We start from the raw sequence: 15980 nt of genomic DNA, 5'->3' as shown, positions 1-15980 counted from the left end.
CCATGTGCACTTTTTAAATTTGATCAATCAGTTGGTTAGTGTAATCTATACTCACTCCAAACACTCCACACAGTTACTCTGCCCACTCCATAAAGTTACTCTGCCCAGTCCAACCTTTTCACAGTTACTCCAGCCACGCCAACCACACAACAGTTACTCAAGCCACTCCACCCAGTTACTCCGCCCACTCCAGTTGTAGACTACTGGTGGAGGCAAGAACACTTCACACAATTTCCCCAGAAATTGTAGCTTTTCTAGTTAATATACTGATAAGTGTAGTAATGGTATCTATGACACTGAGTGGTCAGCATTGGGTGATATAAAATAAATAGTGACTTATAGTGAACATATATCAAATGACACAATCATTGCATCAGCAAGGGGGGTCCTCCTCTGTATGTACAGCCTCTTCCTCTTCCGCAATCCCTCTTTGTTCTCCTGAGCCTCTCGGGACTCCAATTACCGTCACATGGACGGTCACATGGGTGCTCCCAGCGTCTCTCTCTCCTCGGAAGCCGCTGCCTCCTGCTCCTGGTCCACCGGGGCTATGGGATTCCTCCAACCACCGGCTACTGAGGGCTCCATACAGGCACACAGCACAGCACCTTACCAACCGGGACTTCCCATCTCAACTTGCCTCCAGAGGGGCCCTCAGTCCACGGGTATACACCGCCAAATAGACCGGGTCAGGTAGGTTCCAGGTATTTCTCATCTGGACCTAATGGCGGGCCTCACAGCTCCATGTTCAGGCCCCTCCCCTGGCAGTTGAAAAAAAGCTTTATGTTTTTTTATGTTTCTATCACAGTTGGAATATTGTTCTTTTATTATGTATGTTTAGCACCATACCTTATTATATGGCCACAAGTGATTTCTCACTCCAAGGGGCAACTAACATTTTTTGTATTATTTTTATTTTTGTTGGCACACTAAATGCTTGAGTAATTATTTATATTTTATTGCATAGAAGATACACTGTTTGTGTAAGGTAGCATATATTACTTTTTGCATGTAAAGTTTCTCACTAAATTATTATGGTTACCATTTCCTGAATGCAATTCCCTTTTCTCATCACAAGATGGAGGTTCATTGGACTTTTGATTCTTTCAAGCCGGAACACTGAATGTTGGGAAATGTAGTTTGGGCCAGGAGAGATACCAATACTATTGCAAGCAAGAGAAACTACAGGACCTAGTGTGCCTGGAGGCAGGAGGAGCCATATAAACAGAAAAGGCCAGGAAAAAGCAGGGGCAGTTGGGAAGTAGCTGATGATGACTGAAAAAGGGAAGGACTTGTTGCAGAGAGCAAAGAAGACTGGTTAGAGACTGAGTGCTGTACCAATAGTGTGACTTATCAGTTACAGAGAACAGGGTGATCTGCTGCATACCACTGGACTGAGTTAGAGATGGAGTACTATTTACTGCTGTGGTCAAGTTCCGCATCAAGGCCTATCACTTGTGTCATCAGGGGATCCAGCGCACAGAACCCAGAATAGCTGATTGCTCTCACTGCTACATAAGGCCAAAATGGAGATCACTGATAATTCTGCATTGCAGAATTCACCATCCATCTGATTGCTGCAGGAAGCCATCTGGAACCAACATCATCTTAAAGGAGGCCCTCCATGAAAGGAAGTCTACTTCAACAGATACAGTGGAGCTGGTGAGTGGATCATAGATCATTGTTTGACTTATGCTTATTCATCTGGAGAACTTTATTGATCTTTACCTTTACTGACATCTCTCATTTGCTTAATACTGAGCACTTCTAGTCCTGCTGGCCAGAGTATACATCTGTCATCATATATCAGAGTCTTAACTCTTGTCTGGCACGGATATCCCTCCATCCAACAAGGGCCCCAATGTAGCTGGCAAAACACCAGACTTAGAGACTGTACATCGTTTACCTGCCATTGAGTACAATACTCATCACCTTACCAATTATCTTTTCAAAGTCCTAGGCTTAGCATCCTTATTGTAAGAGTCCAAAGGCAATGTATCCCTAATTCGTGTTTGTCATGGGCTGTGTGAGGAGAGCTACAGTTTATGCTGGTCAAGTCCAAATTGCCTGATTACATCAAGTGAGTCTTTGTCATGTTATATGCTACAGAGATTTTAGCTGTTATGATTTGCTCGTCTGAGTGTTATTTGACATTATACTTTATTTGCCACGAGGTCTCGAGTCTCATTTCAGGGTGACCCTAAGGCATCAACCAAACACAATTAATAAATTATCTCAATTACTGTGTGTACCCAAGGTGTCAGTGGTGCTGAGGCATTTGCTAAGGTCAAAGTAGGAGCAAAGGACCTGGCATAACCAGCAGTGTTAATTTAGTTGACTAATAATTTTTCGTCAGTTTTCGTCAATTACCGTTTTTTTCAGTGACTAAAACTAAATAAAAATTTATGGTCATTAAAACTATAACAAAAATCTATTGACATTTTTGTCAACTAAGTCCTCATGCACACTGGACGTTTTGATAACGCTGGTAATGTTAGCTGTGTAAAGTCACGTTAAAAACTTGAGTTTTTCAGCTTTTTTTTAGCGTTTTTGCATTAGCGTTTAGTGGTGTTTTCCAAAGTTTGCAATATTTAGTGGGTTTTTTTAGTAAAAAAAATGTCCAAAAGCGCTGGTTTGCGGCGTTTTATTACGGTTTTCAGCATTGGAGCATTTTTACAGCTAAAAAAACTCCTCTAGAAACCCACTAGTCCTGGGTTTTTTTTTCAGCCAAAAAACATCCCAGCCTAAAAACATTGATTACAGTCTGTGTGCATGGACACATAGGATAACATGCTGGGGGGTTTACTGGCTGTACAAAAAATGTCAAAAGACAAAAACAGCAGCTGTAAAAACGTCAAGTGTACATGAGGACTAAAATGTCCTCCTCTTTGGCAGGTACCCCCCCCCCCCCCCGCTCCCTCCGCACAGCATTTGATTAACAATGGCGGTAGCTATTGGCTCTCAATCTGCCCAGGGAGGAGGGAGAGCTGCTGCTCTCGTGCACACTGTTGGACCGAATCTGGCTCAGGCAAGAATAAGGGGGGCTGGAGGGACTGTGCAGCACAGAAGATTTTTCACCTTAATGCATAGAATGCATTAAGCTGAAAAAGCTTAATGCTTTAGAACCACTTTAAGTCTGTGTCTGTATTGCTTGTTCAAACCTTAATAACATAAGTAATAACAGGTTAGTAGATATTTACTCCAGGAATATATCATAAGATTGGAAATTCTAGGGAAATGCTTAAATAATGCATCACACTTTAACTAAACCTATTCGATTTTACTTGACTAAATCTACTGTAGATTTAGTCGACTAAAATCATATATTTAATTGACTAAAACTCGACTAAATCTAAAAAAAATTAGACTAAAATGTGACTGAAACTAAATGCATTATAATCAAAAGACTATTACTACAACTAAATCAAATTTAGCTGTCACCACAATGAAAACCAAGGGCTCATAAGTGGTCACCAACCCTCTGTTCTCAGTTGCACAGGGAACTAAGAGAGCTGGGGGAGGGGAAATAGCAGTACACTAATCTTCTAAGTCAATGGCTGTGCGGCCTGTACATGGGGGGGGGGGGAGGGGTGATTATTGGAGGAGATCACAACCAGAAAACTGAAAACTGACCACTCTCTGCTCTCATGCCTAGTGTGGTATGGTCAGTTTTTGATAGGAAAGAGCTGGCAGGATCACCAGATATTTCAAACAAAGGAAGCAGTACAAAGAGAATAGGATTCTTTTTCATACAAGTACATGGTACAGAAGGCACATATCAGGAATACGAAATGTTAAGTTAACATATTCTTTAAGCTGGCCATAGATTGGTTGAAATTCACCAATTCAGCTGAGATCAGCCAAATTTTGATCTATGTATGGTCATTCCCACTTGACACTGTTGAACAGGAATGTTGGAAAACTTTTGCCGATCAGCTAGTGCCACCAATGATCAGCATATTCTGACAGAGAAGTCCCACTGTTAGAATACAATGGCACAGCGGAGGAGATACCTAGATCCATCTCTTGTGTGGATGGAGGAATTCAATTGTTTTTTGTTTACTAAAATATAATTGCAGCACCATTCCAATACTGTACCAATGTGCTTGTAAATAAATATACATAAAGTGCTAAGTGTCTGTTGGACAAAAATTAATACAAAGAAATGTATATACGGTAATAATCAAAAATAAAGTGCTAAATGTGCAGTTGTGCAATGATTAAATCTTCAAATGGTGACAAACCAGTGAAACAATCACTCAAAGTCACTGTAAGTCTCTTGGTGTGCAAAACATAAAATAACAATAGTGATCTTGTATCTGTGTCATCCACCCCCACAAGCATTCAATCCTGATCTGCAACCAAATCTTCCAGTGTATATCCCGAAACCAAAATCGAGTGAATGCAACACATACCAGAGCTATAAGTGTAAAGCACCCACAAGTAATCACTGGATGCCTTCAACGCCTCTCCTCCATTCCACCATAACAGAGGGATTTCCACATCACAGGTATGCTGTGATATGTTCCTCATATACAAAGAAAAGGAAGCATGTCCATAGTGCTGTATCCTTTATTGTAAACTCATAAATTACATGTAAAAACATGTGCCATAAAAACAATCTGTGTACCTCACAGAACAAGCCACTGTCCGTATCCAATGACAGCTGCGTGAGGTCAGTGCATAAGCTCTGCTCAACACATTTCATCTGAAACAATGTCCTCAGCATACCTGTGAATGTGGGAGACATCTCTGTCCCCTACCCCTGGCTCACTGCAGTCGAAATGGACAACTGCCACACACTAAACTGCTGAGGAGACTTCTGCAGGGTGACACCATCTAGCAGCCCTATAATCTCGGTTTCTTTAGAAGTTTAAAAGATTGACACAATCTCAGTAGAAATAGTGTTACAGATTCCTCCCCATGCTGGTAAGCAAATCACCAATTCTATCAGCGTAAGATACAGTATATGGGCAGATACAGGTATATGTCCCCCTATGCCCAACTAGCCATCCTTATTTACAATCTTCTGTTCCCTGCAGGCATCACAGATTCAAATCACTTTCATTGGTGGGTTTCATGGGGGCTTTGGTTCATGAGGCCTTAGATTGCTCCTTATTGACCCTTGATAAATTTGTGGCCCAAAATATGTAGAGGGCCAGAGGCTTCATGGAACCCAATATCCCCTCTCCGCATCTGGTTTTCCCATTTCCGCCCCTTTGGGTCTTTGGTGGAATTAGTTTTTCCTCTTTATGCAGCTCTTACAAAGCCCCAGCATTGGAGATCTTCCTTTAATTACAAGTTAGGTACTTTTTCATTTGCACTATCATTAATTTTTTTTCCTTACAAGTCTCAATGCCATTTGACCATATCTGCTGGGTCATCATATCTACTATTCATAATTCATTACTTTAAGGTTAGACCTCTAACCCTGTTCCGTACATGTAACATTTTGAGAGGGATTTTGGGGGCGCTGCTGAATCAGGAGGATTGGAAACAAATTTGAAAAAATCAAAGCCCATTGTGAATGTGAAAGAATGTCAAACACACTCCACTTGGCTGTTTATGCAGTATTTTTAATAAGCAATGAACTGACTTTCCCTATCTTTTTTAGCAAGCCAGGGGCAGTTAAACACATCAAGGAAGGTTCGGTTTTAGGTGAAGATATTGTTGTTATTAAAAAAGACTGCAAGAAAAGCTAAGTGGAGTGCATCTGACTTTCTTTCAAAATCTCAATGGAGAGTCAAGATGGACTGCTATGGCCAGCATCCAGGTTGTCTATGTACAAGAGAGGCCAGTCTGGAGCAGAGCTATGGATCTGTGTGTAATAAGAAATAGTGTCGCGCTCCTCTACAATTGCAAAAAAAGTATAAATAAATAAATAATGATCCAGCTTCACAAATATGCATAACGATATCTCTGCAATTATATTATTGCTACAAACATGTCCTTATTAAATCCTTGATTTTGACACTTCTCCCAGTGCTGCTATACAAAATTATTAACTGTGCAGTTCAGCAATCATAAGAAAATTTTGTACACCTTGACCGGTTGTGCTCTCACCTGGTGTATATGACCAAACCGTTAAGTGAGGTCATAAAAGACTTGTATCCCTTTAATGGGACTAAGTGATAAATGAATGGGATGATCCCTCTTTCCCTGGGATGGATGGATGAATGAACGGAGTGTTCCCTCTTTCCAGCAGGAGGTCTCCTTGTTTCCTTGTGGGTTTTCCTGGAGCAGGATAGGTGGATGGGAGTATCCCTCTTCCCACTAGGGGGTCTCTTTGCTTCCTTAGGAACTTTTCTCCATAGGTATAATGGCCATGGAATGTAATTAAAAATATAGTGCCTTATCCTTTTTAAAACAAAATTTATTAAATATAGTAGTGCACTCACATGTATTACAAGTTAAAACCACATTGAAATGTTAAAGTTCGAATCCACAGTAAAGTTTTCCAATCTTGTTAAATACTTGCTGTATGTTGCTTTAAGCGTCGTGATGTCGCATTATGCACATTTGTGAAGCTGGATTGTTATTTATTTATACTTTTTTTTGCAATTGGTAGTGGAGCACGACACTATTTCTTATTTCATTTTCTATGACACAATGTTATGAGTATGTGTAGAATGTAAGCGAACCACTAATTTTCACATATTTATTACACTATTTTATGATATTTTATTTTATTATTGATTTTACTACACAGCATTGGTATTATTTTAAAAAGTGTAGCATAGACCATAGTAGCTCACAAGACCCCACATTTCAGTATGGATCTGTGTGTGTTTCTACCACAGCCTATTTCCCCATCAATGCCTTAGCAGTGTAGTCCACCTAAAAACTGCTTATGCATTGATAGGTTGTTCCACGTCACCTGACAATGTTTACTCTCACAGCCTCCACCTCATGTTTCAGAATATCCCAACCTCCAGATACAATACCTCCATATTAACATATGGTGAGAATGCCCCAAAAGTAGAAGATATTGTACCAGCTTATATCAATTGGTCTGCACTCTCCTCGACAATGGCATCATGAACTGTCTCTTAAATCTGAACCCAAGTAATGTACCAACATCCACATTCCTCTGTTAACATTTCTCTTTACTGCAGCAGAGTAGTTGCACCCTAAAACGTGGTGGTCCTCATCCGCAGGATAACAAGTGAAACAAAAGATGACATAAATTTCCATTATTGAAAATAATGGCTATGATTCTTAATTACTCAATGCACATATTTGAATGCAGTTAGACCCCCTAGACCGAACAATATTATTATACAGACTTTATATAGCGCCAACAGTTTGCGCAGCACTTTACAATATAAGGAAGACAGTACAATTACAATATATTTCAGTACAGAAGGAATAGGAGGGCCCTGCTTGTGGAGCTTACAGTCTAAAGGAAGGGGGAGGTGGTATAAAAGGTGACAGCTGTAGGCGATGTTCTGATGGAGGTGGCTCCAGTACAGTTCTTAGGTAGAGGTGGGGTAGGCTTCCCTGAATAAGTGAATTTTCAAAGATCGCCTAAAGGCAGACAGGGTGGGGACTGACCAGACATGCTGTGGTAGGGAGTTACAGAGGATGGGAGAGGCTCTGGAGAAGTCCTGGAGGCGAGCGTGGGAGGAGGTAACGAGGAAGCTAGAGAGCAAGATGTCTTGAGAGAAGTTGAGGAGGTGATTTGGACACTATCTGCGGATAAGGTTGGTGATGTAGCTAGTGGCAGTGTTGTGGATGGCTTTGTATGTTGTGGTTAGTATTTTGAATTTTATATGTTGGGTTAGTGGAAGCCAATGAAGAGATTGGCAGAGAGGGCAGCAGTCACTGATCGGTTGGTAAGGTGTATGAGTCTAGTAGCAGCATTCATAATAGACTGAAGGGGGGATAACTTGTGTAACGGTAGACCAGTGAGGAGGGAGTTGCAGTAATCAAGGCAGGATAAAAGCAAGGCATGGATAAGTTGTTTTGTGGTGTCATTAGTCAGAAAGGGGCAGATTTTGGAAATGTTCCGGAGATTGAGGCGGCAGGATTTAGCTAGTGATTGGATGTGGGGCCCAAAGGAGAGGTCAGAGTCTAGGATTGCACCTAGAACCCTGGCATGAGGAGAAGGACAAATGGTTGTGCTGTTGATCTTAATGGTAAAGTCATGAGTGGGGAATCGGGGAGGAGGAAATATTACAAGCTCAGTTTTGGAAAGATTGAGTTTAAGGTAGTAGTGTGACATCCATGCTGATATGTCACATAGTAGATTTGTTATACGTGAGTTGATTAAGGGGGTGAGCTGGGGGGGAGGAGAGATAGATCTGGGTTTCATCAGCATAGAGGTGGTATTGGAAGCCATCAGAGTTTATCAATTGGCCCAGGGAGGAGGTGTAGAGAGAGAAAAGTAGGGGCCCAAGGACAGAGCCTTGGGGTACCCCAACAGAAAGAGGGAGAGGAGCAGAGGAGGAGTTGTATGTGACACTAAAAGTGCGCTGAGAAAGGTAAGATGAGAACCAGGAGAGAGCAGAGTCAAGGAGGCCACGGAGTGGAGTTTACTGAGGAGGAGCAGGTGGTCGACTATGTCAAAGGTAGCGGAAAGGTCTAGGAATATGAGTATGGAGTATTGGCCATTGGATTTAGCAGTTAGTAGGTCATTAGTGATTTTTAGTAGGACAGTTTCAGTGGAATGTCGTGGGTGGAAGCCAGACTGTAGGGGATCAAGAAGGTTGTTGTCGGTGAGGTAGCAGTTTACATGGTTGTGAACAAGGTGCTTGAGAAGCTTGGAGGCAAATTGGAGCAGGAAGATGGTTCTTAAGTTATTTAAACAGGTGGGGTCCAGTGAGGGTTTTTTAAGTATGGGGGTAACCAGTGCATGTTTGAGCGGGGAGGAAAAGGTGCCCATGGAGAGTGAGAGCTTGAAGATGTGGGTTAGAGAGTTTAGAATAGAGTAGGAAGAAGGCTGCAATAATCGTGAGGGGACAGGTGGTGAAATAAGCCTTGGAAAGGAGTTCGGTAACTTCCTTGTTGGTAACAGGGTCGAAGGAGGAGAGTGTTGAGCATGGTGTTGAGCCTGGTATGTTGGTTGTAGGAGGAAGCCTGACACTGGAGATTTCATCACAAATTGTGTCAAACTTGTTCTTGAAATGACTGGCAATCTCCTGTGCAGTAAGTTGGTGGGTGGAGGCAGTGGGGGGGGGGGGGTGGAGTAAGGAATTAAGGGTAGAAAAGAGTTGACGAGGATTGGATGAGAGGGTTTTGATGAGGGTGTTGTAGTAGGTTTGTTTAGCAGCATGGAGGCCAGAGTTGTATTTGAGAAGGGCGGATTTGTAGAGGGTATAGTCTTTCAGGGATTTCAGGGAGGCTGCGTCTCTTGAAACTTCTGGTGTCTGCTTGCCAGGGTTGTGACAGGTGAGGCCTGGTTCTGTGTGTGGAGAGAGGAAGAAGTGGGTCCAGGGAGCATGAGAGATGGTTGTTGTAGAAAGATGTGGCCAGGTCTGGGCAGGACAGGGGTGCAATTTTATCATAGGGGCACTTAGTAGCAGAGGGAAGAAGGTCAGGGCTGAGGTGATGGAGGTTTCTACAGGTAGCGGTTTGCTGGTTAGAAGCATAGGAGGTAGGAGACAGAGAGAGTGTGAGGCTGATAACGTTGTGATCAGAGAGAGGTGTTAGAGAGGTTACAGGGACTGCATAGGTGGGAGAATACAAGGTCGATGGTGTTGCTGTTAGAGTGGGTGGTGGATTGTTTCTATTGGGTTAGATTAAAAGAGGAAGGTAAGGTAAGTTAAGTTGAGTAGTTGAGAAGGGGCTGAGGTGTTAACATTGACTAGGATGTTAAAGTCATCGAGGATGATGGCAGGCACCTCAGAGGAGAGAAAGTATGGTAGCCATTTCGAGAAGTCATCAATAAAGCGTGAAACTGGGCCCGGAGGCTGGTAGATGATTGTGATACTCAGACAAACAGGAGAAAAGAGACGAATACAATGCACTTCAAAAAAACAGAGGGACAGAGAGGGAGGCGCAGGAAGAACCTGAAACGTGCTTTGTGGGGAAAGAAGAAGTCCAACTCCACCCCCTTTTCGTCCACTGGGTCTGGGAGAGTGAGTACAGAGGAGGCCACCATGGGAGAGTGCAGAGAGACAGAGTCGGAATCCTGCAGCCAGGTTTTGGTAATAGCAAGTAGGTTGAGGGAGTGAGAGATGAAGAGGTCTGTGATAGTTGAAAGTTTGCTAGATTTGCCAACAGACTTTGATTGCTCCTTATTGGCCATTAATACTCTTACCCTTTGGGGAACACCATATTTAGAAAGCCAGGGCCTACATGGTAGATACATGCTAGATACATTGTACTTAGATTAAAAAAAAAAGGACACTGAAGGGTAGACCTCCCTGAAACAGTTTTCTGCTACTTGATCTTTGTATGTGATTTGTGAGCAATGAAGAATGACCCTTACAGTGGTGGTCAAATGGCAACCTTACAGACAGCTAAAAAGATCATTGGTGTTATTCTGCTGGCTGCACCTTGTAGTGTTGGACCCAGAACTATGCAGCACCATCAGATGGGATGTCAATCAGCCACAGTTCAAGAACCCCTCAACAGCCTATGGAGGAACTATAGGGTTCTATGGAACCCTAGTTGAGAATGACTGATCTGTATTTTTATATTGTAACCTCTTATGAGCAGGGTCCTCCTAACCCATTTGTCTTGAATTGTTCTGTAACTGTACTGCTTCAATTTATTTTGCAAACTGTCCATGCTATGTAAATATTGTATTATAATAATAATAAACTCCTGTTTGCTCCTTCCCCAGCAGCTATGGTACATAAAAATTTGTGTAGATTGTAAGCTCCAAGGAGCAGGGCCCCCCTAACCCTCTTGTATTGAATTGCATTGTTGCTGTATTGTCTCCAATTATAGTGTAAAGCGCTGAGCGAACTGTTGGCGCCATATAAATCCTGTATAATAATAATGTAGGGAGGTAAGGGGAGGGACAGAGGAGCTGGGCTAGCATAGAAATATATAGACAATTTTTCCTTAGAGTTTATATTGTCATTGCTCTCTAATTGTTTACTCATTGTTTTCTCCCTTTTTGTTTTTTTTTTGTTTGTTTTTTTTATATACATGGCACTTAAGTATACAGTTTAATTCTATGTCTCCCCACCAGTACATATTCTGGAATATTCCTCGAATACCTTGTATGTCTTATTTTTGTTGGTCAATGCATTTGTTTTTGACTGATTCTTTGCTCCTATCTATTCTATAATAAAATTCTTTGTAAAAGAAATATCTAGACACACTGAGAAGGCACATAATAATTTTTATAATAATTCTTGGAAAAGAAAAACATATATATTTTTCATGGTAAGGACTCAATCACACTAGCGGTTGGGGGAGAGCGTTAAAATGCTAAGGCTTAGCCATGCTTTTGCCGCCACTCAACTGCTATCCCCTTTGGCTGCAGAGGCAGCAGCCAGGGGTGAACACATGCCTTGCACCCAGTGCTTTGCTTTGCAGCTGTGGCATTCAAGTGAATGGAACCACTCTGCAAAAGCCCCAGAACCAAGTGCAATGCATATAGTTTTAGCACACAAGAGCATGGCTCTAGTGGTTAAAGCAGGCAATACAACACCTCCTCACTGTCTGTCAACTGCAATTTGGAGAGCAATCTGAACACACAGCCCTGTAGTCTATGGGGGCAACGCACTCCAGTCCTCCTCCTCTCCCTTCTCCAAGCTAACAGACTGGCTGGAGACTGTACTGTCAATTGTAAACTCTTTCCTGTGATGCCCAAAAGATCAGGGAAGCAGCACTGGAAGAGTAGGAACCAAAATCATTGAAAAGTTGTAAACTGCAAGTGCTGGGGTAAGAATTTTTACAAATAGTTTACCGAGGAATGTTTATTTTATTGTGATCGATGTGTTGAACTAAAATATGTTGAGGGTTTAATATTACTCTAAGGGTGGTTTTGATTGTGAAAAGGTGGAGCTTTTCTAAAACATGATGCTGGGGACACATCAGGAAGTTATTCATGTAGACTAAAAGTTACTGAGAACAGGTCCATTTTAACCACACGCTACACAACGATGGACCTGTATGTCACTGGGTTTGAGTGGTTATACCAGGGTGATGGCTGCAGCTGCAAATCTGACCCTGGTATCTTTTTTTTATTTAAACAGTGATGCTCTACAACAATGTAAAAGTGATCTGAGTGGCTAATTAGAGGCTACCCCTTGTGCTGCCTTCCTTCCACTCTCCTGTTTCATATTTTATATTTTACCAAACAATTGGGTATTATATTCTGTTTTTTTGCATTAACCTCCTGCCTGGGCCTTGACGCCGAGCGGCCGCACATTTGCGTGCAATTAAGAAAAACATATGTGCTGAGAGCGTGCACCCTGCGCGCTCCCGACACACATGTCCAGTACTCACGGAAAGGTCCTGATCTCTTGCGATAGGGACCTTTCCCGATCATGTGACTACCGTGACAGCGAATCACGGCGGTCACATGACCCTAAAACCCAACCCCGCTTCGCAGCTTCTGAAACCCTTAAATGGCCGGGAGGTGCCAGCGCCAAGGGGTCAAAGTTAATTAAAGTGTATTTTTTCAAAAGAAAAATTGTGTTTGAAAAACAGCTCCACAAATAACGTGTGGCATAGAATATTACAACACCAACCATTTTATTCTCTCAGGCCTCTACTTAAAAATATATAATGTTTTGGAGTTCTAAGTAATTTTCTAGCGAAATGAAATACTGATTTTTTTACATTTAGAAGAGGAACATCAGAATTGGCCTGGTAGGCAATTGGTTAATTATAGAGGGTGGAGCTTTTCTGAAACATGATGGTGTTGATACATCAGGAATTTATTGATGTAGACTTGTAAAGTTACTGATGACAGGTCCACTTTAATACTCACAATAACTATAGTAAAGCCAATAACATAACACCATATATCATAGCACACACTACGTATATATATTAAACTCATTTAGATAAATTTACATGTTAACAGTTGTGGGATAATACGAGAGGTGGATTAAAAAAATAAATTATGCAGGTACAGTCAGCACCAATATCTAGTCACTGCTAAACTAGCTCCTGTATCTTCCCGCAAGGTTTGCAGTGAGCACTCCATACATTAGAGGGCGCTGTTGTGACTAGGCGTCATTCGCACATGCCACTCTCGTATAGGGTTGCAGTGAGCACCTCACACGCTATAGAGGGCGCTGTGTAACTAGGCGTATTGGCACATTTTTATGTAGACGAGGTTTGCAGTAAGCACTACACACATTAGAGGGCGCTGTTGCGACTAGTTGGCAATCATGAGCACCTCACACGCTGTAGAGGGCGCTGTGTAACTAGGCGCCAACTTGTATTAGCACATTTTTATTTACACAAGGCTTGCTGTGAGCACTTCACACACTAGAGGGCGATATTGTAGCTAGGCGCACAGCTTTCCTATAGTACGTCTGTCAACACAAGGCTTGCAGTAAGCACTTCACATACTAGAGGGCGCCGTGTCTCTATGTAAACTCACCTATCAACCATCCAATCCTTGCTAGGGAAAGGCTCAAGTGACGCGTCAGAGGAAAGAGGACAACGTCACGTGGGCCGGCAATTAGGTAGTGACGCATCCGGGTCCCGCCCCCCGTTGTCCTCCATTCATTCGGTGTGTGAGGAACGGCGGGAGAAGATGGTGGAAAAAGAGCAGGCGGTGATAAGCGAGGAGGAGGCCGCGCAGTACGACCGCCAGATCCGCCTGTGGGGGCTGGAGGCGCAGAATAGGTGACTGGACCGAGAACACTGCACGACCAGTCTTCTAGTACTTTACATCAGTACTAGTCGTTGTGCTGGGACTACAACTACCAGCATTCCCTGCGGGGCTCAGGTCCTGAGTTCTGTGCTCTGGCATGCTGGGAGTTGTAGTTTCACCTGAACAGAGCATGCAGAGAATGGTGATCCTTCCAGAGGGGGACAGTACAGTCCAGGCTGGGACTTGTTTAACATGTGAGGAGTGTTCTCCGGAAAAGCCCAGCCTGGGAGCATACACCACCAATGGTCTGTCCCAGGAGAGCCTTGTGTGGAGCAGTGTGTTCACTGATTTAGGTCTATTTTGTTACCTCTCTATATAAACTTGGTGTCATGGCTGAGCTGTGCCACCTGCCATTGTACTGTCCAGTCAGGTTACCTCAGCAGCCGGTAGAGACACTCTGATTGGTCAGTGGGTGGCGCTTAGCCTTGAATTAGTTGCAGCTTTGAACTAGTTAACCACTTGCTTACCGGGCACTTTTACCCCTTTCCTGCCCAGGCCACTTTTCAGCGCTCACACTTCGACAATTGTGCGGTCATGCAACACTGTACCAAATTTACATTTTTATCATTTTTTTTCACACAAATAGAGCTTCCTTTGGTATTTAATCATCATTGGATGTTTTCTTTTGTGCTATAAATGGGGGAAAAAAGAGCAAACGGTTTTCTTTTTCTATTATAAAATTTAGCAAACAGGTAATTTTTGTTCTTCACTGATGTGCATTGATGAGGAGGCACTGATAAGGCGGCACTGGTGGGCATTGATGAGGAGGCACTGGTAATGCTGCACTGAAGGGAACTGACTGGCACTGCTGAGCACTTTTGGGGCTGTACTGATAATCAGTGCCGATGTCTGTTTTGTCGGTTACTAGCAGTACTTTCCTCACTCTGTGACCGTGTGAGGAAAGTACTGCCGATAACCGGCAAGTGTGTTAACATAGTGATCAGCTGTGATTAGAGTGTGTGCACACTTATGCAACCACATTATTTTAGTTTTTCTCCCCCCCCCCCCAAAAGATTTCATTTTATTTTTCAATTGAGCTGTACAGTTTATAGGTCACATTAAAGTTGAAAAAGTTCTGACATGATTAATGTTTCTCTTTTTTTTTTTTTTTTTTTTTTTTTTACACACCACAGAAACCTGACATTTTAACGGGTGTGTAGACTTTTTATAGCGCGTGTGTGTGTGTGTGTATAGATAGACACCTACCAGCATGTCTTTGGAGTGTGGGAGGAAACCAGAGTACCTGGAGGAAACCCATGCAGGCACTACGACCCTTGTACTGCCAGGTGAAAGTGATAGATATAGATAGATATCTCTCTATCTATAAGAGTATTGGATTCAGGTGTTCCAATCGCCTCCATGGCCACGGGTATATAATATCAAGCACCTTAGTGAATCAAGCAGTGAATTCATGCGTGGTACTGTGATAGGTTGCCACCTGTGCAATAAGGCCATCTGTGAAATTTTCTTCCTTCTAAATATTCCACGGTGAACTGTTTGTGGTTTTAGAACAAAGTGGAAGCAACTGGGAACAACAGCAACTCGGCCAGGATGTGGTAGGCCACGTAAAATGATAGAGTGGGGTCAGCACATGCTGGAGTGCACAGAAGTCACCAACTGTCCGCAGAGTCGATGGGTAAAGACTTCAGTACTTCGTGTGGCCTTCAGATTAGCACAACAGTGTGTAGAGAGCTTCATGGAATGGGTTTCCATGGCCGAGCAGCTGCATCCAAGCCTTACATCACCAAGTGCAATGCAAAGCGTCAGATGCAGTGGTGTAAAGCATGCTACTACTGGACTCTAGAGCAGTGTTCTCTGGAGTGATGATTCACGTTTCTCTGTCTGGCAATCCTATGGACGTGTCTGGGTTTGGTGGTTGCTAGGAGAACGGTACTTGCCTGACTGTATTGTGCCAAGTGTAAAGTTTGTTGTAGGGGGGATTATAGTGTGGATTTTTTGTTTTTATCAGGGGTTGGGCTTGGCCCCTTAGTTCTAGTAAAGGGAACTCTTAAGACATCATCATACCAAGACATTTTGGACAATTTCATGCTGCCAACTTTGTGGGAAGAGTTTTGGGATGGCCCCTTCCTGTTCCAACATGACAGTGCACCAGTGCACAAAGCAAGGTCCATAAAGACATGGATGAGCAAGTTTGGGGTGACCCAACCAGATAGAACACCTTTAGAATGAA

General features: G+C 42.8%; 1 protein-coding gene across 1 annotated transcript in view; it reads left to right on the top strand.

The window, feature by feature from the left end:
• Window positions 1-13598: 13598 nt before the first annotated feature.
• SAE1 (SUMO1 activating enzyme subunit 1) overlaps window positions 13599-15980 on the top strand; it is a 90318-nt gene continuing 87936 nt past the window's right edge. Inside the window, exon 1 of the mRNA XM_089652012.1 lies at window positions 13599-13761. Coding sequence (XP_089508138.1) covers window positions 13670-13761 — 92 coding nt within the window. The 5' untranslated portion in view covers window positions 13599-13669. The remainder of the gene's footprint in view (window positions 13762-15980) is intronic.

The sequence above is a fragment of the Staurois parvus genome, unplaced genomic scaffold, assembly GCF_062004578.1.
Source record: "Staurois parvus isolate SC_StPar_1 unplaced genomic scaffold, SC_StPar_1.0 ptg000668l, whole genome shotgun sequence".
Classification (NCBI taxonomy): Eukaryota; Metazoa; Chordata; class Amphibia; order Anura; family Ranidae; genus Staurois; species Staurois parvus.
This window is presented reverse-complemented; position numbering and strand designations above follow the sequence as displayed.